The sequence below is a fragment of the Adiantum capillus-veneris genome, chromosome 19 (genome assembly GCF_014529385.1).
Source record: "Adiantum capillus-veneris isolate H3 chromosome 19, ASM1452938v2, whole genome shotgun sequence".
Classification (NCBI taxonomy): domain Eukaryota; kingdom Viridiplantae; phylum Streptophyta; class Polypodiopsida; order Polypodiales; family Pteridaceae; genus Adiantum; species Adiantum capillus-veneris.
Genome location: NC_140949.1, coordinates 7765315 through 7788992, shown reverse-complemented (window position 1 = coordinate 7788992; position 23678 = coordinate 7765315). Strand labels below are relative to the sequence as shown.

Here is a 23678-nt window from a genome sequence, read left to right as displayed (position 1 = left end):
AAGAAAAAAGTTGGAATGACATTTGCTGCATACTTTACCATGCTCCAACTAACCCTATACTTATTCTATTTTTAAACTTACTCCTAATCCCATTTAACCCTATTTATAATGGACTGGAGAACTCGATTTCAAAAGGTCTATTATGAGGGTTTTGGAGCCTCCCCAACTCATATAGGGGGTTTCTAAGCTAATGAGACAATGCACCATCAAAAATTTCCTTTTTTTTGGCCTAAGAAATGTAGTAATTTGTTTGTTTAAACAAGAACAAATAGTGTTTTGTTCTTAATTAAGAAATACAGTGAGTTGTTCATTTAAATAAGAACAAATAAGCATCATGGAAAATTGTTGCGTTGAAACAACTCAAGTCTTGAAAGTGAAGGTGTGCTCCACAAAAAGGTGACCAAGAGGCCCTTAGGATTTAGGAAATTATTATTTTTAATTAAAAGCTAAGAAACACGACATTGCAGTGCATGCCTTCTTGCCACCTTCTTAAAAACATCCATAGGAATAAGATTTTTAGCCAAGTCTAATTTGAAGAATTTGCATTTCATTAAGGAAATTTTCTTCAATAAGGAATAGCTATCTTCTTTGGATCGTTATGCTCTTAGGAAATTTCAGCATGATTTTGTAATCTCTTGCGTAGATAAGTGCTCTAATAATTTTGTTGTTACGAGCAAAAAGTTCTAATTAGAATGCTTATAAGTGAAATAAACTCTCAAACTTACAATGTTTTTGATATTTCAATGCAAGAATTTATTTTGAAACATCAAAACTTTTGTAAGTCTTTTGGCTTCAAGTCCTAGCCTAAATTACCTTTTGGAAGTTCCACAAAAATCCTATAAAATCTAGATTTATAGCTACTTCTTGTAACACCTCTTTGATCGAAGTTTCGGCTTAGTTACTGTTTCAAATCCATATTACCTAGCATAAATGAGCTGTGGAAAAATATGCTAAAGGAAGCAAGCGTACTTACCGATTCAAGTTTGATTTTAAACGATTCAGTAGATGTGATTCCAGTCATAAAGTTTTTGAACTCTTCAAGAAGCATTAGAGAAAAATCTTCTCCTTCATGTCTCCAAACTTTACGACGCTATATACGAAGCTAAATTTGGAGGGCCTTAAATTCAGAATCAAGTCTCTTATTTCAAAAGTTCTTGCATACAAGCTTGAGAAGGATAGGTATAAGGCATTGCTTGTAGAAAAGTCAGCCTTGAACTTTGACTTCTTATGATTACAAAGTAAGAATATAGACGTAGACAAAGGAAGAAAGAAATTCAACAGGATTTTAGATGACATTGACAACATATCTTTGTTAGATTTTCTTTTAGATAATCTATATATAATTGTCGGTGACTCTATTTGCAAAAAATTGGTATCCTAATTGTGTTGCTTTTCTTGCTAATCTCTATCTTTTTACTTATAAATTTGATTTAATTGAGCGTCTTGTCCTTGCTGACACTTGCCCAATATTTTTGCACAAGTTATGCAATGTAAGACGCTTTGTTTTTGTTCCTGACGTTCCTTCTTTTCAAAATTTTGTGTGTTTGAATTTGAGTTCTGTAGGTGGAGGAATTTATCCTAAGGAGTTTTGTGAACTTAATTGTACCACAGATAGTGATTGTTGTCCCTTTTGAGACCTTAATATTTTTTAGACTCCCTTGGGATTGGAAGTAGATATCTATGATAAAAACCTTGAACCGGACTATGTCAATCTAAATATCATCTGAATGTCTCACATTTCTTCGAATATTTCTCTTTTAGCTAAGTACGGTGTCATTTGCTCTTAATTATTTAGATTTTCTCGTCTTTGTTTTAGTAAATTTGCTTTTGTTGTTCAGTCGTGCCATCGTATTTCTTCACTCGTTGAGAAAGGATACTCATTCAAAAGAATCATGAAAAATGTTTGTTCATTTATACATCGTAGTAAATTTATTTTCAATGTGTCTTCCTTTGTAACGTTCAAAATAATCAATAGTAAATTCAATCGAAATGGGGAGCTTAAAAGCCCACTTATTGTTTGACTTAATAACACACTATTTTGGATGTTTTGATCTCTAGCGCTTCTAATGTTTTTGCTCAAGCTTGGCAAATGATAGCCTTTATCATGGTTGAGTATTCCCATCACCTCCGGAGGGTGATAGAATCTCAGCTTGTTGGTTTTATAGAGTACGCTCTCAAAGCATGAATGACCTCTTGCAAACTTGCACCTATTCTTGGGCACTGACAACGTGAGTAGGGATGTCATAGTTGTTGTCCAAGCTATGCATGATAAATGGGATAATCTTATTCTTCATGTTTGGACAAGCAGCGAAATTGAGGTTACATATTGTCAAGTTTGGATTTTTGTACTTCTTTAATTATTCTTAGCCTCTTCTTTGTAGGTTTATAGTAGTATTCATTTCTATTATTTAGCTTACATTAGGTCTTAAGAATTTGTTCCTTTAGAACTTGTTGTGTGGAGTCTGATTTTTAGGATTAAGTCTTTGAGATGTCTTATCCTTTTTAGTTTATGTTGAGTGCTCATTTTAAGGTTTAGCCAAGTAAGCTAGTTTAATTTATTTTGTGTATGCCATTTTTTTTTTCTTCTTTTAAGTAAAGTTTTGTAGGTTTATAGTAGTATTCATTTCTATTATTTAGCTTACATTAGGTCTTAAGAATTTGTTCCTTTAGAACTTGTTGTGTGGAGTCTGATTTCTAGGATTAAGTCTTTGAGATGTCTTATCTTTTTTAGTTTACGTTGAGTGTTCGTTTCAAGTTTTAGCCAAGTAAGCTAGTTTAATTTATTTTGTGTATGCCATTTCTTTTTTTTCTTCTTTTAAGTAAATAATGTTTTGTTTTATCTAGTTTTGTTTAATAGAAAATAAAGTTTTTTTTTCTTTTTTTCCTTGTGGATCTCTTGCTTTTGTAGTTTTACGAGTGTTTTATCCCCTCTTATAATTCGTGAGTTTAGACTATTATGAACTTATGAAGGTATATTTTTTAGTTATCTAGCGGACATGCAAATCTTTTTTATTTTCCTCTGAGTGGTAACCAGCTGTTGAGCTTCATGGAGATATATTGGGAGGGTGTGCATACCCAAACACGACTGATCTTATATATATGTGTCGATGTGATTTTATGTGTGTATTACTTTTCTTTCTCATTTTAAATGAAGTTTTTTACAAATAATGGGTCTTTTCATAATATAAGATTTATTATGATCGATTGTGTAGAGCTTCTTTTTCTCTTTTCTTTTGGGTTATGTGAGTGATGTTTGTCTTTTATTTTTTAATTTGTCTTGATTTAGTTATGTATTGTGTTTTTTTAAATTTTGTGCTTGTCTGTTTGTTTCCTCTCTTTTTTTGTGATAAAGCAATTAATTTGGGTCCTTTGGATCAAGGGTTTCTTGTGCGATTTCATGAAATATCTATGGTGAGAGGAGAGGTTAAGTGGTGACTCTACGAAGGGATCATGGGAACTCAATTGCACGCTATTGTCGATGATCTTTTGAGTGTAGCAAGCAGCCTTATTTAAGGACCTCACTGCTTGGCAGCAGGTCTGCCATACAAATGAGGGGTGTGGTTAGCACCAATCTAGCCTTAGGATCTTTATTCTTGAGGTGCGTGTTGGTATGAAACATTGACCTTCCTACCAAAATGAAAAATACTTTTACTTCTTCCTCAGCTTCAACTAGCAATGTTGATGACTCTCATGTACATCTTTTCGATCAAGAAAGATTTACATTTTTAGCTAAGTCTAATTTGAAGAATTTACATGGTTTTGGTGATGGTCCTATTTGTTGGGCTTCTTTCAAGAATGTCTTGGTTAGTACTCATTACACAAGCTCTTCCATAAAAACTCTCAAACGCGTTTAAGAAAAAAAACATCTTCGATAGGTTGTTCTTTAAGTTCGGTTCATACCACTCAAGTTATTTATGTAATTTATAGTATTCATGATAGTTCTATGATGTATGTTGGCCAAACCTTTCAAACAGCTTTTGTCCATTTTCAGGAAAAAATAAGAGAAGCGAGAAAAGTTCAAAGTAAAAGCACCTTACGTGAAAGTATTAAACCCTTCCATAAGGCAATAGCAAAACATGGTTGTGAGTCTTTCCGTTGTTTTCCTATTGAGCACATAGAGGGTAATTTTAGAAACTCTAAAGAGTTTTAGAGATCGGTGTGGCTTCGAGAGTTGTTTTGGATGAGAACCTTGCATATCTCTTTCCCTAAAGGTTTCAGCTTGGAAGGAAAGTCTTTTTTACGTTTAAAAAAAAGACAATTTACCACAATAAACCTATGCTTTAGCGAAGTCATCCAAACCCGAGTTAGTTCTTCCTTCAAGTCAATTTAAAAGAGCTTGGATTTCTAAAGGTTCTTGTTCAAATCCACCTTCTATCCCTCGAATCACTCCAGTTGTCTTGCACGACACTATTTCCTATGGAGTACAAGGTCTCCCTAGGGCTTCAATCTCTAGAATTGAGAATGATGGCCCTTCTACCCATAGAGTTTTTGGAGATAGGGATTACAAACGGAGATTGATTTACGTATCTAGATTCATGGAGTTGGGTCTTTTTCTCATAAATTATTTGAGAGATATAATATAAGGATCCTATTTAAGCTCATGTATACCCTTGAAAACTATTCTCGTGAAGATTTGGAGTAAAGAAAGTCTCTTAGTACTCAACTTCGAGTAATGTTAGGTAAATTTTTGAAGTCCAAGTGTCGTAGTCTGAAAAATCCATTGGTTGGAAAGAAAGATTTGTTGATAACTATCTTTGCCTCCCCTGACTTAGACAAGTAGATTAAGCTCTATTTTGAAATCTCAAGAAGCTTTGGATGCTCTCTCTCCTTGTGTAAAGATATGGAACCATCCCATCGTGGCTTTCAAACATGTGAAAACTTTAAGATAAAAATCTTTCAACTATAGTGACAACGGACGTAATCTTAAAAAGTAAGAAAGGCTAGCAATCTCAGGTATTGACTGCACCTTGTAGTTGTCTTTTCTTCTTACGTAAATGGAACTTTGGATCATGTAAATACTGGCTATTGCTCTATTCTTCCTTCTAATTCCTTGAAAGACCTTTTCTCTAGAGGTACTAAATATAGGCTCCCTTTCTCACATGAATCTTGTCTTCTCAAAGCCTTAAGAGAAAGGAATTTCTAGTTTCATAGTAAAGTTTGAGGAGTCTTTAGAAGTTCAAGGTGTTTTCACGCATTGGAAGTCTATAATCCTTAAGAAAAATTCTTTGAATCAGCATCTTGCTCTAGGAACTTTTCTTTAGTAAGAAATAGCTTTTCTTCGAAACGTTATGCTCTTAGAGAATTTCATCATGATTTTGTAATCTCTTACGTATATAAGTGCTCTAATAACTTCATTATTATGTGCAAAAAGTTTTATTTAGAATGCTTGTTAGGTGAAGTAAACTCTCAGACTTACAATGGTTGCGATATTTCAATGCAAGAAGTTATTTTGAAATATCAAGACTTTTGTAAGTCTTTTAGTTTCAAGTGCCAACCTACAACCATCAAGGCATTGAATTTCATGGCCTTTGTAAGAGGCGGACACTATACAATAATTACCTTTTCTTTCTCCATCATGAAGAAGAAAGGTCACATGATCAAAAAAGTTTGAATGGATTTCCTTGTATCTTTTGTACTCGTTAACAACACAGTCCATTCTGACAAAATTGGTCCTATCATTTTTGTGCATTTGACATCTTCAATAGCTTCTCTTGGAGGCTGTGAACTTCAAACCAATGCTCATGTTTAATTGATTTCCTTGCTAAGATGTGATGTGCAAAAGCATTCATCCTACCTTCTTTTTCATGATTGTCATGCAAGGGTTACTAATTAATACTATCACTCACTTTTAAACTCGCGTTTTTTTGCCTACTCTTTATATTTTATATGCCTCTTCCTAGAAACCTTGAGGAACCCAATTAGTAACACCACTAGGTACAACAAAGGGGTCCGAAAAGAAACTTGGCAAAAAATGGATATCCTTCGCCTTTTCCCAAGTTGGATCTCTCTCTCTCTCTCTCGCTCTCGCTCTCTCTCTCATGCTTTTTAATCTCTTCATGGGCGAATTCTTTGCTTATCATTTTTAAGTTCTTTCTAGATTTTGACATGCCCCTTGTAGTGAAAGCTATTCCTTATGCACAAGGATAGGCGTGAAAGGGAGCATAACTATAAAAGCTAGCATGCATAGTCAAGCTAGTTGGCCCCCAAAGGAAGGTTAAATATTTTAATCCACTTAAAATTCAGGTTAGGATGACTTGTACAAAGATGGGTTTAGTTCTCGTTACTCGAGCTCAAATCTATCTTTCTATCAAAGACAAATGATGCAAGAGAAAGCGGCAAGAGGAAAAGATGCCTCTCATTTGTGATTAATAACTCTCTAAGCAAGGTGAATATTGTGCAGCCATTGGAGACGTGACAGTGTCCATCCAATGAAAGCTATTCACAGTTCTAACATCTCTCAAATGGCCACACCATATCCACCACGCTCAATCTGGGAGGTACATTTGCTACCGCCTCTATCCCCTCTTCATACGCCACCCATTCCCTTGCCTTTTTGTCTTGCATTGTTTGTCTTTGGTTTTAAGATGTTTTCGAGTTTTGTGTGCTTGAATTATTTCCGTGGACAAGTCGGTATGCCACTCACTTATCAAGGTGTTTGCAACTCGAATTCAATTTTCTTGATTATGGGGTAGCCATGGGTGGCTCCAGAAGGCGGTGGTTGTCTTTTCTGTTGTCCCATTTACATAATTGACTTCTCATCCTCTACACAAGAAGCGCTCCTGTGTTGTCTAGGTCATCATAGACGATTCTTTATGAGGAAAGGTCGATCAAAGGCTGATTATTTCTTTTCCCACATCACTTGGGGGTGCCCCAATTTTGCCAGAAAATTCTAGCCCAATTTCACCCTCCACTTTCACATGCATGTTTCAAATCGCATCTCCCTCCACTTTCACATCTATGTAATCTCCACTGTTGGGATTTTTCACTCAACTTTCATTCACAGTGGGTGAGAAAACCTCTCAGGTTTTCAAATGTATACCCTTTTTGGTGAACAGCATTGTGTCACACTGCTTGCCCTCTTCGTATCCTCCACCAGTCTGAGTGTGCCAACTTAAGGAAAGCAAAATAGAACATCTGATACCTTGTAGAGTGATGCACCAAATGTAGCTTTGTTGATGCCAAACAGAACCGAACTTGTACATGTATATTATGCAACAAAAACCCGTTTCCTGAACTGCAACACTATGTTCCCAATTTTTCTGTAAACACACTCTGCTTGCCAGCAGGAAAGATAGAACTGAGCCCAAGTTGGATGATAGAAATAGCTTGGTGCAGGTTTGGTGCTATACGCCATGCAACGCGGCGCGGGGGGGGGGGGGGGGGGGGGGGGGGGGGGGGGTTTGTTGGAGAGAGAGAGAGAGAGAGAGAGAGAGAGAGAGAGAGAGATATGGATGTACAGTTGGAAGGTCTCGAGTAAAAGACATCAGAAAAAATCATTGATATTAACACAATACACAACGAGAATTGCAGCCAAACCTCTCAATTTCACCCTCAGAAGCCAGTCAATGACAGGACGTATCTTCCATACTCCAAACCAAGTTGCAACCTGTGACATCAACTGCCCTCCAAAAGCTTGCAGCTTTTTGATAACTTCACCTGCGTCTTGTGTTTTCAAAATGTCCCTCAAGTTTCACAATCCCATTCATGGATTGATCACATCATTCTGCAATTCCTAGACTCCAAGCCCATCATGTAAAACCAAACCAACTGGCTAAATTCCAACGTAAAGGCAAGGTTTCTGATGTCCGCCCGACTTTCCCTGATCAAAACCACAATCTAGCCTAAGTCAATTCAGAAAGGCTATCATGAATTTTGGCACACCCCTTATGCTGAAACCATAACTATGTATATAATTTCGCTACAAAAAGTACATCAGTGAAGCATAAACAAGGATGTACTCACAACCACAAAGCCATCCACGATAAAAGCTTTCCATTCTTTCCTGAAGAGGGACAATAGTGCGAATCAGCTCATTGGGGGCAGTGTTTACGCATGCAAGCATCTATGTGCTCATTAAACTTGGTATTGAAGCTCGCATCTTCAATGTTTCCAAACAGAGCCATCTCGCAGATGGGGCACACGGCCGAAGGTTCTGAAACAAAGCACAAATTCAATCTGAATCTTATCCTCCCTCCCTCTTGTTCATGTAACCACTTCCTAAATAGGGAAAACTTAGTAAGATGATTTACATAAAAGAAAAGATTACATGAAGTTTGAAGCAATGGAGAGTAAAAGTTGTTATTTGATTGTTAATTTGAGTGAGTCAAACTTCATAGTCATATGCTACAGGCATATCATTAAGTATTACTGACAAATCTGACATTTTGGTACACCTTGTGAATATAACTAAAACACGATAACTTCACGATCCCCAGCTAGACTTGTATTGACAAAGTCGTACCTACAGGGGTAGTAGGACGAATTCACATCCGAATGTTCTAGATGCTAATGAAAATGGTGCCACGCAATGGAGCAAGTCATGTGAGAATGGTTGAGTATGTGCACAGCCATGGGTATAGTCTCTGCCCTAAAGGATCTAGGTAGCTCACGATGCTCAAGCATAATCCGAGCCATCTAGATTCTTGAAAACTGTCCTAGTCTTTCGCACCACCGCTCCATTCCTTGTAGGTAATCCTCTGTCTATCACTGTTTGCCAGTTTCTCGCTCCACTAGTGTGTGCAAATTCTTGAAGATCCTCAAGTAATTAACTATAATCTCCGACAGTAGCATAAAGTAGAGAGCTCCACCAATAGATTAAGTCTGCATACGTCCATATACGTCAATGTGAACCAACGTGGAAGCTCCTCGGTCGAATGCTTCACAATACCCTCTCCGCTTCTTCCTATAAATGCAATAACTGCACTATTCTTACTTACTCCCGACATCGCTTGATCCATCAATCGTCCGCTCTTCCTGACCATTCTTGAGAATGGATTCATTCATAGACCAAGATACATGGATGTCTACATGCCACATAGGGCACAGGTAGCCATCAGCCACCTCAAAGTCTCCTCACACCAGCTAGAGATTGAGACAGGAAGAGCAGCACATCCCCAAAGATGAGCAGATCTGTCGATTATGTACTGATGAGGTGAAAGAGCGTGAGGAGCACTATTGCTGCAAATGCAGACCTTATGAGGAGACCAGAGGCAAGTACCAATCTCTATTTTCAGCTCAGCCAAATCTGCGCCAGATACTTGAGTCTAGGACTAACATAAGTTCGGCTGCTTCCTTCTTGAGATACAGCAGCACAGAGTTACAAGAAACGACCGGCGGCACAGACACATTCCCAGCCACAAGAAACGACCAGCAGACAACTAATAGAATTTTCCAGAGGAGCACTACAACACCCCCCCCCCCCCCCCAACCCCCCCCCCCCCCCCCCCACAGAGAGGGGTCACCTTACAGTAGGCTCAGGAGATTCAGACTTGTAGACATACGTATGCTCCTGGACATAGAGCATCATTATTACACCAAAGGAAGATCTGGGAGCACCACTATAGAGCTTTGGAGGAGAGGTGAGCTCAGGCTTTTGCAGATCCCCGTGCCATCTGATGCACGTTCTTCACACCATACCTACCCATGCACCATGTACTACACGCTGACTATGGTACTGGATGGAGCTAAATTACTATTGCATCTCTCTTGATTGTACTACCCCAAGCATATAGGACTACGAATGAGCTTGGCGAGCAATGCCTTACTATGCATCTCTCGATCGATAATTACACTCACCTCCTGTGTGACGGCAATAGATCGACATCGACAAGATTTGAAATTAAAGGAAGATGATTGGGTACTCTTACGTTTTGAGAAGGCACGCCTAAGGAAGAAAAAGGGAAAGGAGCAGCTTTTTCCAAATCTTAGCATGAGGTATTATGGCCCTTTCCAGATAAAAGAAAAGATAAATGATGTCTCCTTTATACTGAAGCTGCCCCATACTTGGAAGATTCACAATACTTTTCATGTGAGTCTATTGAATCCTTTTAAAGGCGATGCGCCCGATGTTGGGAAGCCAGATGAGCAACCTGAAGTGGAGGAAAGCCAGGAGACACTCGTTCTAGAACAGATATTGGCACACAAGGACAGAAAGATAAAAGGTAAAGTGATTAGGCGGTTCTTGGTTAAGTTCAAGAACTATCTTGCATTGGATGCGAAGTGGATAGAGGAGGAGGACCTAGCAGATACTCCTCAGATTTTGGAACTTTACCTTCAAGCATTCGGTTTAGCATAGTCTACTGCGATGGAACCCCGACTTCAGCGGGGGTGAATCTAGTGCAGTGGGGGAGTCACTCTGCTCCTTTGTCAACAGATTACCTTGATTTTCAATAGAGTCATTGATGTCCCCTTTGGGTTTCAAGGATTTTAAAGGGCTGAGTGGTATTCTGTTGTATGACTTTATGACAAGAATTCCCGAAAATGAATATGACTGATTTGTACTTGACTTGTTTGAGTGCAAGAACTAAAAGACGAAATGACTGCATCATTTTGGTCTCATAAATCTCTATAGACATGATTGCAATAAGGATTGATTAATCGGGCATCCGTGAGGTCCCGAATGGATCTAGATGTGATTACTAAATACGTTGTCGATTGATCATGGTCTGAGATTTGGAATGAATTTGTATGTGATTTGTCATGTGATGTCATGTGATGTCAAGTGATGTCCGATGATGTGACTGTCGTCTTTTGCAAGTGCTAGATGTGTTGTGTCTAGTGCGCCGGTACTAACAGTCAGTGTCTAGTAAGACAGTTTATGGCCTTTGTTTGTTTTGCAAGCGTAATCGAGGAGATTACAATTCTTTCAAGAGGGGGGTATGTCACAAACTGGTGATGTGGTAGGCCCCCAGACACACACCCTACTCACGTGACAGCAACCCGTGAAATGCACCAACAGGCTGACGTGGCAAATTGTACGGACCCCCGCAAATTGCGCTAAATGCTCACATGGCAAATTCTCCGCAAAACACGATGTCTTGCTAACGTGGCAGTGCGTACGGATTTTTGGAAATTACGCTGGCCAGCTTTTGGGCATAATGCTTTTAAGTTAGAAGCTTTTGATTAAAAGATTTTGGGGCTCTGCTTTTGGGCATCCCTTGTAAAAATAAATAAGTGTTTTGGGCCTCATTACTCAGAGCATCTGAATGCAGAGTCTGAGTGTGAGTTCTCGCGGACTCTCTTGTACTTTGCACACAGATAAATATAAAAAGAAACACCAAAAGGGGCGAGTCTTTGGGGCCAATACCTCTTGGCACGGAAATACGCCGGGCCGTGTCATCTTTGTGAACTATTTTGAAGTGAATCTCTCTTGTGTCGCGGTAGAATCTTGACTCGAGGTGTCCAAGTTTGTTACACCGCCTGTAGCCTCAGCCTGTCGGAAGAAATTCCAAGTCGAGCCGCCAATTCAAGTGAAAAGAAGTAGGCCTTGGCTCCTCCATCAAATAAAATGAGGCTTCCTGGTCTTTCACTTTGCCCCATGTGCGGCAAAGTTTTGTACTTTTGTTAATCTGATTCCAGTCGGGCCCCACACAATGTGGTACCAGTTCTACTTTCATCTTTCCTTTTCTTCCACACTCGGCTGCTGCTCCTTTGGTTCATCATCTTCTTTTCAAGAGTTCTTGTCCATCTCTTTCTGTGAGTACAGGTTCTACTTTTCTGCACTCGTCTGTCCTTTCAGCTTTCCTCCCGACCTGAGAGGAGAAGCAATGGCCACACGCCATCTCCAGTAAATCTTATCAATCGGGTAAATTCTTCAAGTGTTTCGCAAGTCTTGGGTCTATGGAATACTTGATCAATCTTTTCACAGATGTGTCAACCTGCAATTGACGTTTGTACTCCATTCTGGTAAAATTTCCACCAAGAATCTGTCCAAATCTTCATTTTTTTCTTTTGCCTGCCCACTGAGAGGGTGTTATCTTTGTCAAATTCTCCACAAGAACCTATGAGTAATCTGGGATTCTTTATGGCTTTATGCCATGTAAGACAACGATGAAGACGGGAGCGCGCCCGATGCGTGATGTACGAAGGGTGGGAGTGGCTAGCAAGTCCGGTGTCGGGACACAAAAATTCTTTCATAAAAGCCTACGTGTGATTCCAAAAGGATCGGATCCTCCATAGAAGAAGAATCTTGCATTGAATTCATGAGACATATACTCCCCCCCTTAATAGGAACGGAGGGTGCCCATAGTACATTTCGATACGTAACTGACTTGGACACTCCAAGCGAGAAATCAATAGCAACACACCAACAGAAACTTCATAATCAATGAACATTAATGGGGGGGGGGGGGGGGGAGAGAGAGAGAGAGAGAGAGAGAGAGAGAGAGGAGAGAGAGAGAGAGAGAGAGAGTCGACACGGCCCGGCAGAGTTCCGTGCCCAGAGGTATTGGCCCCAAAGACTGGCGCCCCTTTCGATATTTCTTTTTATATTAATCTTTGAGCAAAGTACAACTCCCGCGGATGCTCGCTCTCAGACTCTGCGTCCAGATGCTCTGAGAAGTGAGTCCCCCTTGGTCACTTATAAACATTACAAGGGATGCTAAAAGCATAGCCCAAAAGCATGAAACTCAAAAGCAATTGAGTTCCAAAAGCAACTATTCCTAAATCTGTCAGTAAAAGCATCCAACGCAATTTACGGAAATTCGTACAAACTGCCACGTCAGCACTGTCAGCACAAAATCAGGGGCGTCCATACAGCCTACCACATCAACGTGTGTGTCCAGGCAAAACTGCCACGTCATCAAATTGTGACATACCCCCTCCTTTAAAATTTATATATATACACCTTCATAAGTTCTAGAAAAGTCTGAACTCACGAATTATAAGAGGGAATAAAGCTCATAAAACTATAAAAGCAAGGGACGCAAGAAAAGAAAATTACTATTTTTTAAAAAAAACTAAATCACTTTATTTGCTACAAAACAAAACTAGATAAAATAAAACATTATTAAATATTTCTAGAAAAGGCATACGCAAAATAAGTTGACGCAACTTACTTGGCTAAAACTTAACTTTAAACAAGAAAGGATAAGGCATCTTAAAAACTTAATCCTAGAAATCAAACTTCACTCAACAACTTCTAAAGGAACAAATTCTTGTGCAGTACATTCTTAAGACACAACGTAGCCCTCTGTATCGACTTCCTAGAATCGCATATGAAGCAAGTCAAAAGGTCCAAAAGACATGCAAGAGCGAAATACTAAGTTCGGGGTGGTTGCTTGACATCAAGAAATGGTTTGGAAGATGAGATGCATGTCACTAGGTCAAGGATGCGTCGATCGACTCCCAAGTTAATGAGGCCTTCTTACAACGCCAATGTATCACGGCTTGGGAGAAATCCGGAGGTTCTCGCTTCAGCCATTACACCACACACATTGCCCCAAACTACAAATCTCTCTTCTTCTTAGAACAAGGTAACCGCACCCATCCCTACATCCTTGATCCCATCCCGTTGAGTGCGATCCGCACCATTGCCTCCATTCGTCTTAGCTCCCATTCTCTACGCTGTGAGACAGGACGTTGGGGCACTGGCGAGGAGTCTCATCAACTTTGCACCTTATGCCCTCGTCGAGTGCGAGAGAGTGAGTACCACACACTACTTGAGTGCTCAGCTTTTGACCATATTAGGTCCTCTTTTCCCCATATATTCATCCATGAGCTCTCCCTACATACCTTCCTCTCCTAACCACGATGTGGACTCTCTATTGCAACGCTCATTTCAGCCCTTTTTGAGCATCAAGAGTCACTTATGACCTCCACTCACACCACGTGACATGTTCATTTGGTCCCATAGGTCATATTAGACCTCTGAGGACGATAATAGAACTATCTATTTATCTATCTATCTATCTATCTATCTATCTCTCTCAACCACAGGGGCGCGGCACCCTCCTCTCTCGCCACCTTGATTAGTTGCGAGCGTAGCCTCTCCCACAGAAGCTCTTGGTTGCACAAAAGTTAGCAACCTCGCATCCATGTCAACAGCACCTCACTCTCTCACCCTCTCCCATGGCTGCTCCCCCACTCCTCGCGCTGCCCCTGCTCTCTCCCTCGGCTCCCCCTGCTGCTGCTCCCGCTGCCCCTCGCACTCTCCTCCCCCCTCCCCCCCCTCTTTGTTGCCATGTCCCCGCTGCTGCCCCCCCCCCCCCCCCCCCCCCCCCCCCCCCCTCCCACTGCCACGCCCCCGCTGCTAGTCCCGCCCCCCTCGCGCCGCCCCCTTTGCGAGTCCATCAACAAGATCAATCGCCACATCCTAGGTACTATTAACACACTCGACGAGCGTGTGTCGGCACAGGAAAGCACGATACATACACTTGAGGATCGTGTGAAGGCCCAAGATGAGGAAATCGCACTACTCAAGAAAGAGCTTACAGAGGTGCTGTTATGTCCCGCTCACAGGAGAGGGGATCTAGCCCAAATGCCGTCGGGATGGGCATCCAATGTCCAGGCGGACGTAGTGTGAACCCGGCCAATGTGGCTGGCCATTATTATAAAAGGGAGACTGAGGCCTCATTTACAGTTATCGACCCCCACTGGCAGAGTACCAGTGGTTAGCCCGCGAGGCTAGGAGTGCACGAGGTCACCTCGAGGAGGTGAGGCAGGGTGGTATGGGACGCCCGGTCTTACAGGTGCACGCCTACGTCCTCGGACGCTGGCCCCCGCACAGGGGAGCTGCCGGATGGTGGCTATGGTCGGGTGGTTCGTCCGGCGCGTATCTGTAGGCGGTCTATGTACTCGAGAGATCCTCTCTCCTCGTTCATTTCATGGTATCAGAGCCGGCTTGGCTGCATGAAGGACCGTGTGCACACCTACGGATTGGTTCGAGTAGGGGACCCTTAATCTTTAGTGATTAATTTGCTGAAATGACCTACTTGTCTTCTTGAAAGCATGTTTGCAGGTAAGAAATAGTGTTTGGTTGCTGATTTTTGACAAAAATCAGCAAATTGGCCAATGAAAGTGCTAAAAAATGGAATTTTTCAGTGGATTATTTATTAAATCGGAGGATTACTCATTGAATTGCTGGTTTTACATTAAAATTCAGCATGCTGTATCCTTTCGAATCTCTCTCTTTGTAAGTCCCTTTGTGCGAAGCATAGAGAGAGAGAGAGAGAGAGAGAGAGAGAGAGAGAGAGAGAGAGATTTACCTCTCTCTTTGCTTGTGCGGTTTGAGCCTGCAGGGGAGGTACAGGCAGAGCGGGTGAGAGGATGCGCTGCTCCTCCACGCTGGCTACTCCTCCACGTTGGCTCCAAATTGGCACACCTTTTGCATGCTGGGCACGAGCAGGCACGCGTAGCTCTTTCCCCCTTTCTCTCCACGCGGCATCCGTACAGAGCAGAGCAACGCTCGATTTTTTTAAGAGCCTGCGCTGGAGTTTTACACTAGCACTTGATTTATCAAGTGCCCTTTTATTAAAATATGCCAAAGTGACTTTTAAGTGTGGGCACGGGTCCTTTGATTTTTTTTTAACAGTTAGTATGAAACCTGCAGGTTATTACAAAAAACTTACAGAGACTTAAAAATTCTGCAGAGATCTCTCTTTTGACTCCTCTGCTCGTCGCATGAGCTCTCCCTCTCTCACCTGCTCGCGCTCCCGCGCTCCCGCCATCACCTGCTCGCCTTCAGACGCTCACGCCGACGCGTGGAGCTCTTCGAACTTCAACTTTTCGCGATTGAAAAGTGCAGAAAAGGCCCGGTTTCGCGTGAAATTTCCAATTTTTCACGCACTTTGCCATGGATTCCTCCAGTTGAGATGTGCAGTGTGACGACGCGCCAGGTAATATCCAAATTCCATTCACGCATGCTCTCTACACATGGATTACAAGTACTTTCCAAAGTTTCGACCAGCGTGTTACCGCTCTGGAAAACGCGAATGTTCAGACGAACCTTCGCTTGGCCTCTCTCGAAGGGGTCATACAGGAGCTTAGTTCCCGACTCTCTACTCTCAAAAATATGGCTCAGACGACGACTGCGGGTATTTCCGAGGGCGAAACCCATCTCCAGCAATTGTGGATGCAGATTGCTGCTTTTGGGCGATCACAGGGTGGTCCGACTGCCACAATTCCATACAAAACTACAAATTTCTCAGGGGAAGAGAAGGAGTGTACGGAACTCGCCGTAAATAACTGGCTGCACCAGTGGACCACATACTTTGATCTCCATGGGGAGCATGATGGACGAAGGATTCAGACGATTCCTCTCTATCTGCGTAGTAAGGCGCTTACCTGGTGGCACGACATGACAGAGAAGCCTACGACGTGGGCTGATTTTTGTGTGAAATTCAAGAGGGATTTCGCTAAAATGGACCCTTTGAAAGCTTATGCCAAACTGCAGAGTCTTTCGATGAAAACTCTATCTTTTGATAAATATACGACAGCTTTCAAAGAGGCGCTCACCTTCTGCGAGGTGGATACTACGCACACTGTGTACATGTATCTGTTGGGATTGCATGAGGATTACGGTTGGGCCTTAATTAAGGATAAAGCCCCGACTGACGTCGAGGATGCAGTGACAAAGGCCATGACGTTCCATTTAATAAATGGAGCGAATTATGAGAAGAAAAGAACTGCAAACTATCAATCCGATGAGGGTGCTTCGAGGAAGCGACCCCAATTCCAGCATACGTCCAAATCACCGCCGAGATCTTCTCAGGAGAAGAAGAAAGCCAGAAATGGTTCAGTTGCTGATGCAGTGAAGAAAGGGGCTTGCTTCGGATGTGGCCAAACGGGTCACCAAATCCAGGATTGCCCCAAGAAAAAGAAGACACAAAAACCGCAAGGTCGTCCTTCGGTTCAGATTCACGAGATCTCAGGTAACTCTGATGTCATTCAAGTTGAAATCCATCATTTAGCGCACAGTTCATGCACTAACTGTACTTTTAGCACCAAAGTGTTTGATAAACACGATCTTCTCCGTTTCCCCGGGAAGATCAATGGTCACGACGTGACCGTACTCCTTGATAATGGAAGCTCACACAATTTTGTGGATGCAAAATTGGTGCAGAAACTGAGCCTGAGGACGCGGGACAGTGACCATGAATATCGCGTGAAGATGGCTCGTGGCGTGGATACGGATGTATGGAATCGGATGGTTCCAGACTTGTCGCTCAAGCTGGTTGATTACAAAGAGAACCTGGATTTCCACTTCATGCGCCTGGACAGAGCAGATGTTATTTTAGGAATTCCATGGTTTTATGATAAACAAGACTCATTGTATATAGACTAGGTACATCACTCTCTTGTTTTTGTTAAGCAAAACATGCCTCATGTATCTGTGTCGCTTTGTAATCAAAAGTCTGTAAATAATGGTTTTGCAATACCAGTTGTTACTGCTTTGGAAATGTATAAAGAAATAAAGTCTTCTGATATTGACTTTTATCAATGTGTACCATCTGCTTGGTTTGATTCATTAGTGCTTGGTACTTCTGTCACTGAATTTCGTAAAAATGTTTCATGTTCTTCTGTTGAACTTGGGGATTCCAACGAATCCAACCTTATCCGAGGAATCATGACTGATTTCGAGGATGTTTTTCCTGATGATCTACCTCCTGGCTTGCCGCCTTCGAGAGGAGTAGATCATGGCATTGAGTTGGTGGCTGGTAACCAACCCTTCTCAAAGCAACCCTATCGGTCTAGTAAAACCGAAGAGGACGAGATTGAGCGGCAACTGAAAGATTATCTCCACAGGGGTTTTGTCCGACCAAGTAAGTCCCCGTAGGGAGCGCCAGTGTTACTTTCTCGAAAGAAGGATAACACTATGCGCTTCTGCGTGGATTACAAGGGGTTGAATAAGCTCACTGTCAAGAACAAGTATCCGCTCCCGCACATGGACGATCTGATAGATCGGCTCCAAGGAGCGTTGTATTTTACGAAGATAGACCTACGATCAGGCTATCATCAGATACGAATTAAACTGGAAGATATTCCTAAGACAGGCTTCCATACGCGTTATGGTCACTACGAGTTTTTGGTCTTGCCTTTTGGTTTGACCAATGCTCCAGCCACGTTCCAGCAGATGATGAATGATCTGCTGAGACCATTTTTAGGCAACTTCATTGTTGTATTTCTCGATGATAGCTTGATCTACAGCCGAAGTTTGTCTGAGCACCTAGTGCATATACGCACTGTTCTCGAAGTACTGAGAATTGAGAAGCTTTACGCTAAGGCTTTTAAGTGTGAATTCTTTAAGAAAGAGCTTCTGTACTTGGGTCACATCATTACTCGCGATGGAATTCGCGTTGACCCTGAAAAATTGGATAAAGTGCGAAATTGGCCCATTCTGAAGAATGTACGCCAAGTAAAGTCCTTTTTAGGCTTTACTGGATTCTTTCGCAAGTTTATCAAGGATTACTCTAAAGTTGCTACTCCGCTTACGCAACTTTTAAAAGGAGGGGTGAAAGGGCCAAAGAATTCGGGTCCTCATCGTAAAGGTAATCCCCCTGTTGTCTGGAATGAGCATCTCGACGAGAGCTTTCGGACACTAAAGCACTTGGTGACTACTGCGCCAATATTACACATTGTGGATCCTAGCAAACCGTTTGTGGTTGAAACGGATACTAGTGATTATGCTATTGGTGCGGCATTATACCAGGATGGACGTCCTGTTGCGATTGAAAGTAAGAAGCTTTCTGACGTTGAGATGTGTTATCCAACGTACGAGAAGGAGCTTTATGCTATAGTCCACACCCTGAGGATATGGCGGCACTACTTGTATGGATCTACGTTTGTTGCATGGACAGATCATCACTCCTTGCGCTATATCTATGATCAGGGTGACCTCAGAGGCCGGAAGGCTAGATGGGTTGAGCTTATGCAAGAGTTTGACTTCGAGATCCGTTATAGAAAAGGATCCAGCAATCGAGTTGCCGATGCGCTCAGCAGGATTCCTGAGGTCAGCCTTGTCTATGAATGAAATCTCGACGGATTTCTATCTCTCTCTCCGAGGGCTGTGTCGTTCCGATGGCCATTTTGGCAAGATATGGAACGAGGTCGCAGCGGGGCATGACTCGCATACAGGCTTGGGTGGTCCGGAGACCCAAGTGAGTCGTGCTGGAGAGACGAGACAACGACAATATTCCATTAGAGGTGGACTATTGTTCAGAAATGGTAAGGTCTACGTGTCGGAAATCGATGAGATTCGACAAAGGATTTTGTGCGAATGCCACGATGTTCCTAGCTGTCACAAAGTGATGACGTACTAGGGACAACAGAAACCCTAATTTTTGCTAGAATCCCTAATTTCCGAAAATCGCGGAGGTTATTAAAAAAAAATAATAATGGAAATTTTGAGCTACGCAAATCTCAGCTTTTTGCTATGATTTGGGAGAAAGAGAGAGAAAAAGAGAACTTGCCTTTTACTGACTCTCGTTGAGAGAGAGAGAGGGAATCTGCTTTTGCTTTCAAGCTTTTGGGGCTCTGCTTTTGGGTATCCCTTGTAATCTTTAAATTAGTGGTGAGGGCCTCACTTCTCAGAGCATCTGGACGCAGAGTCTGAGAGTGAAACCCTAACCGCTCTCTTGTACTTCGATGATTTATTAATACAAAAAGAAATATCGAAAGGGGCGCCAGTCTTTGGGACCAATATCTCTAGGCACGAAACTCCGCCGGGCCAGTGCAAATCTATTGTGATCTATGAATTGTTTGAAGTGGTTATTTGGTGCTGTCGTGATTGATTCTTGACTTGGAGTGTCCAAGTCTGTTACAGTGGTATCAGAGCACGGCCGATTTCTCTTCTACGGGAAATCCGATCCCAAATTTTTTTTTTCCGCGGCACCTATGGCTTCACGCAAGGATCAATCGACACCCTCTACATCTAGAGATGCGGGCTGGGATCACAACAAAGATTCAGACAGAGAGTATGGCCCGCCTCGGCCTACTCAGGTGGAGCAAAGAGAGATGAAGCGTCGTCAATTGATCGGTGATGCAACAAAGATGATGCTCAATTTTGCGAAGGATCCGATATTGGCAAAATATATGAGCGAGACTTCTTTTCAGGAAGTGCATGCACAGTGGCAAAAAACCACTACACCACCACTAAAACCCACTCTCAAGAAACCTTCTGATCACAAACAGTATACAGAGAAGGAATTACAAGAGGTGGTTGATGCACGGATTGCTCAGCTTTTTGACGCGCAAAAGAAAGCCAAAAAGCACGGCAAAAAGCACAAGAAAAGCACCGACTTCCTGGGATATTTGGGTTGTCAGTCGACTTTTGACAAGGCAAAGAAACAGAAGAAGCGTGTTCGATTTGAAGGAGTACCCAGTTCTTCTTCTTCTTCTTCTTCTTCTTCTAGCTCTTCAGATTCGAGCCAAGAAGACGGAAAAGGTAAAAAGCGAACCAAGAAGCAACGCTTCGAAAAGGGCAAGAGAAAGACAAAGAAGGCTAAATCTCGCCCAGAGACTGACAGTTCTACTGAGGACTCGTCTACAGACAGCTCAGATTCTGATGACGGAAACTTTTATGCGAACAAGAAGAATTTTTACAAAGCCAACCAGTATGACTTTCTCGAAGATAAAAGCAAGAAAGTCCGAGAGTTTAAGGAAGGTGGCCACTCGATCAAGTTTGATACTTTTTCTGGATACTCAGATGCTTCGAAGGCTTTGTCTTTTATACAGCAGTTTGACATCGCTTTCGCGGGAGGACGCTATTCAGAGCACTCCAAGATTCGGAGAGCTGCCTCTTACTTTAAGGGGAATGCTCGTACTTGGTGGTCCACGCTTCTTTTAAACAAGACTGCGCCAGTTAAATGGCTGAAATTTAAGAAGCTTTTTATTTCTTCTTGGTTGACGCAAGAATATGAACGAGATGTACGAGCTGCTTGGAACCATCTTCGGATAACCAAGAAAGATACAATCAATGCTTATTGTGAAAGATTCTCGAGCTCTTTTCTACCCGCCTCTTCATCCAAGAAGATCTCGTTCAGAGAACAGATTGAGCGGTTTACCTTGGGTCTACCTACAGAGATCCAAGATCACTGCTTGGAACAGAAGTCAGCTTCTATTCAGGAGTTGATGAGTCATGCGAAGCGAGGCTTTGCCATTCACTCTGGCTGTCACCAGCGTGTCACTACTATCTATCCTTTTTCTTGATATCTTTCTTATTATCTATTTACTTTCACTTTTTGGAAACACCCCTCGGGAAATCTAACTGCCCTGCATTGCATAGCTAGTGTGGAACTGTCCAGAGGGAGTCCAGGCCTGAGGGCAAGAGAGCACTAAGGTTGGACAAGGACTATGGTTAGCCAAGTGGAATCATTGACTAGCCAAAGTGGAATCCTTTGCTAAAGAGGCTACATTTCAGTTCTGGATGTGGCCACAGTGTACAAAGAGGGTCGGATGACCTAGAAAGATACAATGGCAGCATCTCCTAAAATTTAGGGAACTGCTATTTTGGGACCTGAAAATGTGTTGGCGTCATTACCTCCGGAATGACAAAGGGAACATTTTCTTACTCTACCGTGAAGTCAATTGGGCAACCGGTTGGGAGATTTTTAGGCGGCAACCCCGAAACGGGAAAATGCTTGTGAATGTGCCAAGTGGCACCTTTTGGTGCACTTTCCTCATGCAACAAGAAGTGGCGCTGAATTTGAAGGAGAGAGAGCCTCATTTTCAGATTTTGTCACAGGTTAAGAGCTATGGAGTGCTTCCTTTCCCTCCTATGTACAGTGCGGTGCCAGGAGTGATGCCCTGCACGCTACGCACTGCCCTCTCTCTCCCCTTTGGCAGTATGTTATGCCCCTCTAGTGGGCTTTTCATTTGACCAATGTACAGTTGTGTGGGTTCATGCACGATTGCCGAGGCAAGAGCCTCTTGCACAGGTACTGGATTAGCTAGCGGCTAATCCCCCGCAGGTACAGGTGAATTCGGAGAGGTTTCACGTCAGAAATCTCGTCCGATTCAAAGGGCAAGTAGCCCTACAGGTGCGGGAGCTCGAGGACTTGCTAAGGATGCGACCGGCACGCGAAACGGAGCCCAAAACAGTAAATTACAGCCTGCTGTGTATTTTTGCAGGTTTAGGGTTTTGGCCCTAAACGGACCCTAATACCCCCAAGAGGTTCGGGGACGCAAGGGGACCGCTGTACAGGCGATCTGGCGCATTTTCAAGGCTGAAAACAGAGAATTCAGCGTGCTGCAGATTCTCGCCAGGTTTTGCAAAGTGCCCGTATGCGTCGGGAAAGTCATTTAATGCCTGGGAATACTGACCGTGAAGGATTCTAGTACAGTTATGCTGCCGAAATCAAGCCAGAACAGTCAAAATTCAGCCAAGGTTGTGCGGGGCAGCTTGGAAAGAACCACAACGTTTATTCCCTCTTTTAAACAATAAAGAAATACCGAAAGGGGCGCCTAAGTTAGGGGCCAATCTGGTGTCGGTCTTCTCATACAGGTGCATTCTAGCATCTGTATCCCATTCCCCTCTCTTGTGTCACTATAGCGCAAGTATAATAGACGACTAATAATGGGTGAAAGCTAAATCAAGGTTTGAAGTAAAGTCTACCGCCCTTTTTGGATTGAACAAGCCGGTTACATGGTTCCATCGACGGGATTAAATCACTTTTTCCCATAGAAGTGAGCCTTGGTCAGTTTGGGCTTGAAGACACAAGGGATCATAGACCAGACACAGGGAATTGCAATTATGGCTGACAGACCAGATGATGTGACTGAAGAGGTTTCCTCTTCACAGGGTCAACAGACACATGAAGTGGGTGAGTCCTCAAGACCACCACAGACGGATGATGATATATTCAGGACCCAGTTGGCTACTGCTGTGGCTATGTTCACACAAGTAATGCAGAATCCGAGGTTTTTAGCCTTTTTGCAACCTCCTGTTCCGTCTCAGCAAGTTGGGTCACTGGATCATATTCAAAAGCCTGTTAAGGCTCGAGCACAGGTGATTCATATTGCACAGTCAATGGAAACACCTGTACACTTGACGGAGAACATGCAGTTTCCACAACTTGTGCCTAAGATGCAAGAACAGGTGGCTGAGATGCCAATCTCTCAAGCTGTACCAGTTCAGCCCGCCACCTTTCAGCAGCCTATAGCTGGTTCTAATGGGCAGGGAAGCAACCTACAAGCTATGCAACAAGTCTTCCCACCACCTTCAGTACACCCTGGCTATTTTGGAGGTGGATCGGTATTCCAGAGCATGGCTGGTCATGCACCTGGAAATCAGTTTTACACGCCAGGAACAGTGTTCGGGAGTGCTCAAACGATGATGCCTAACCCCATGTATGGTGTCATGGGCATGCTACCAGGGTTTCAGAGCACTCAGGGCCAATTTGGGATGCCACAGGCAAATTTTGGTATGGCTGGAATTACAAATCAGCAGCCAAATATGGCATTTCCAGGTCAAGTTAATAGCGGCCAAGGAACACAGATGAACCCTAATAGTGTTCCCATGTTTCAGTCACTTCCATATGACAATTTAACGCCGCTGGAGAGGCCAACTCCGTACAAAGAAGGTGGCAAAGGTGTGTCTTTCACGACCTTTACAAGGTTTGATGACAGGAAGAAGGCTCTCTCATTCCTCCAGCAGTTTGACAAGGCCTATGCAGGGGGAAACTTTACAGAGGCTTCAAAGGTCCGCAAGGCACCCACTTTCTTGATAGGGAATGCCGGACAAT

General features: G+C 42.6%; 1 protein-coding gene and 1 pseudogene across 3 annotated transcripts in view; one reads left to right on the top strand and one right to left on the bottom strand.

Annotated features, from left to right (window-relative positions):
• Positions 1-1382: 1382 nt before the first annotated feature.
• On the top strand, positions 1383-2021 carry LOC147433522 (uncharacterized; annotated as a pseudogene).
• Positions 2022-7454: 5433 nt separating this feature from the next.
• LOC147433521 (uncharacterized) overlaps positions 7455-23678 on the bottom strand; it is a 59661-nt gene continuing 43437 nt past the window's right edge. For all 3 annotated transcript variants that reach the window (XM_086490198.1, XM_086490199.1, XM_086490200.1), the window contains 2 exons: positions 7963-8152; positions 7455-7819 (listed from right to left, as the gene is read on the bottom strand). In XM_086490198.1, the coding sequence (XP_086346324.1) occupies positions 8031-8152 (122 nt within the window). In that variant the 3' untranslated portion in view covers positions 7455-7819; positions 7963-8030. The remainder of the gene's footprint in view (positions 7820-7962; positions 8153-23678) is intronic.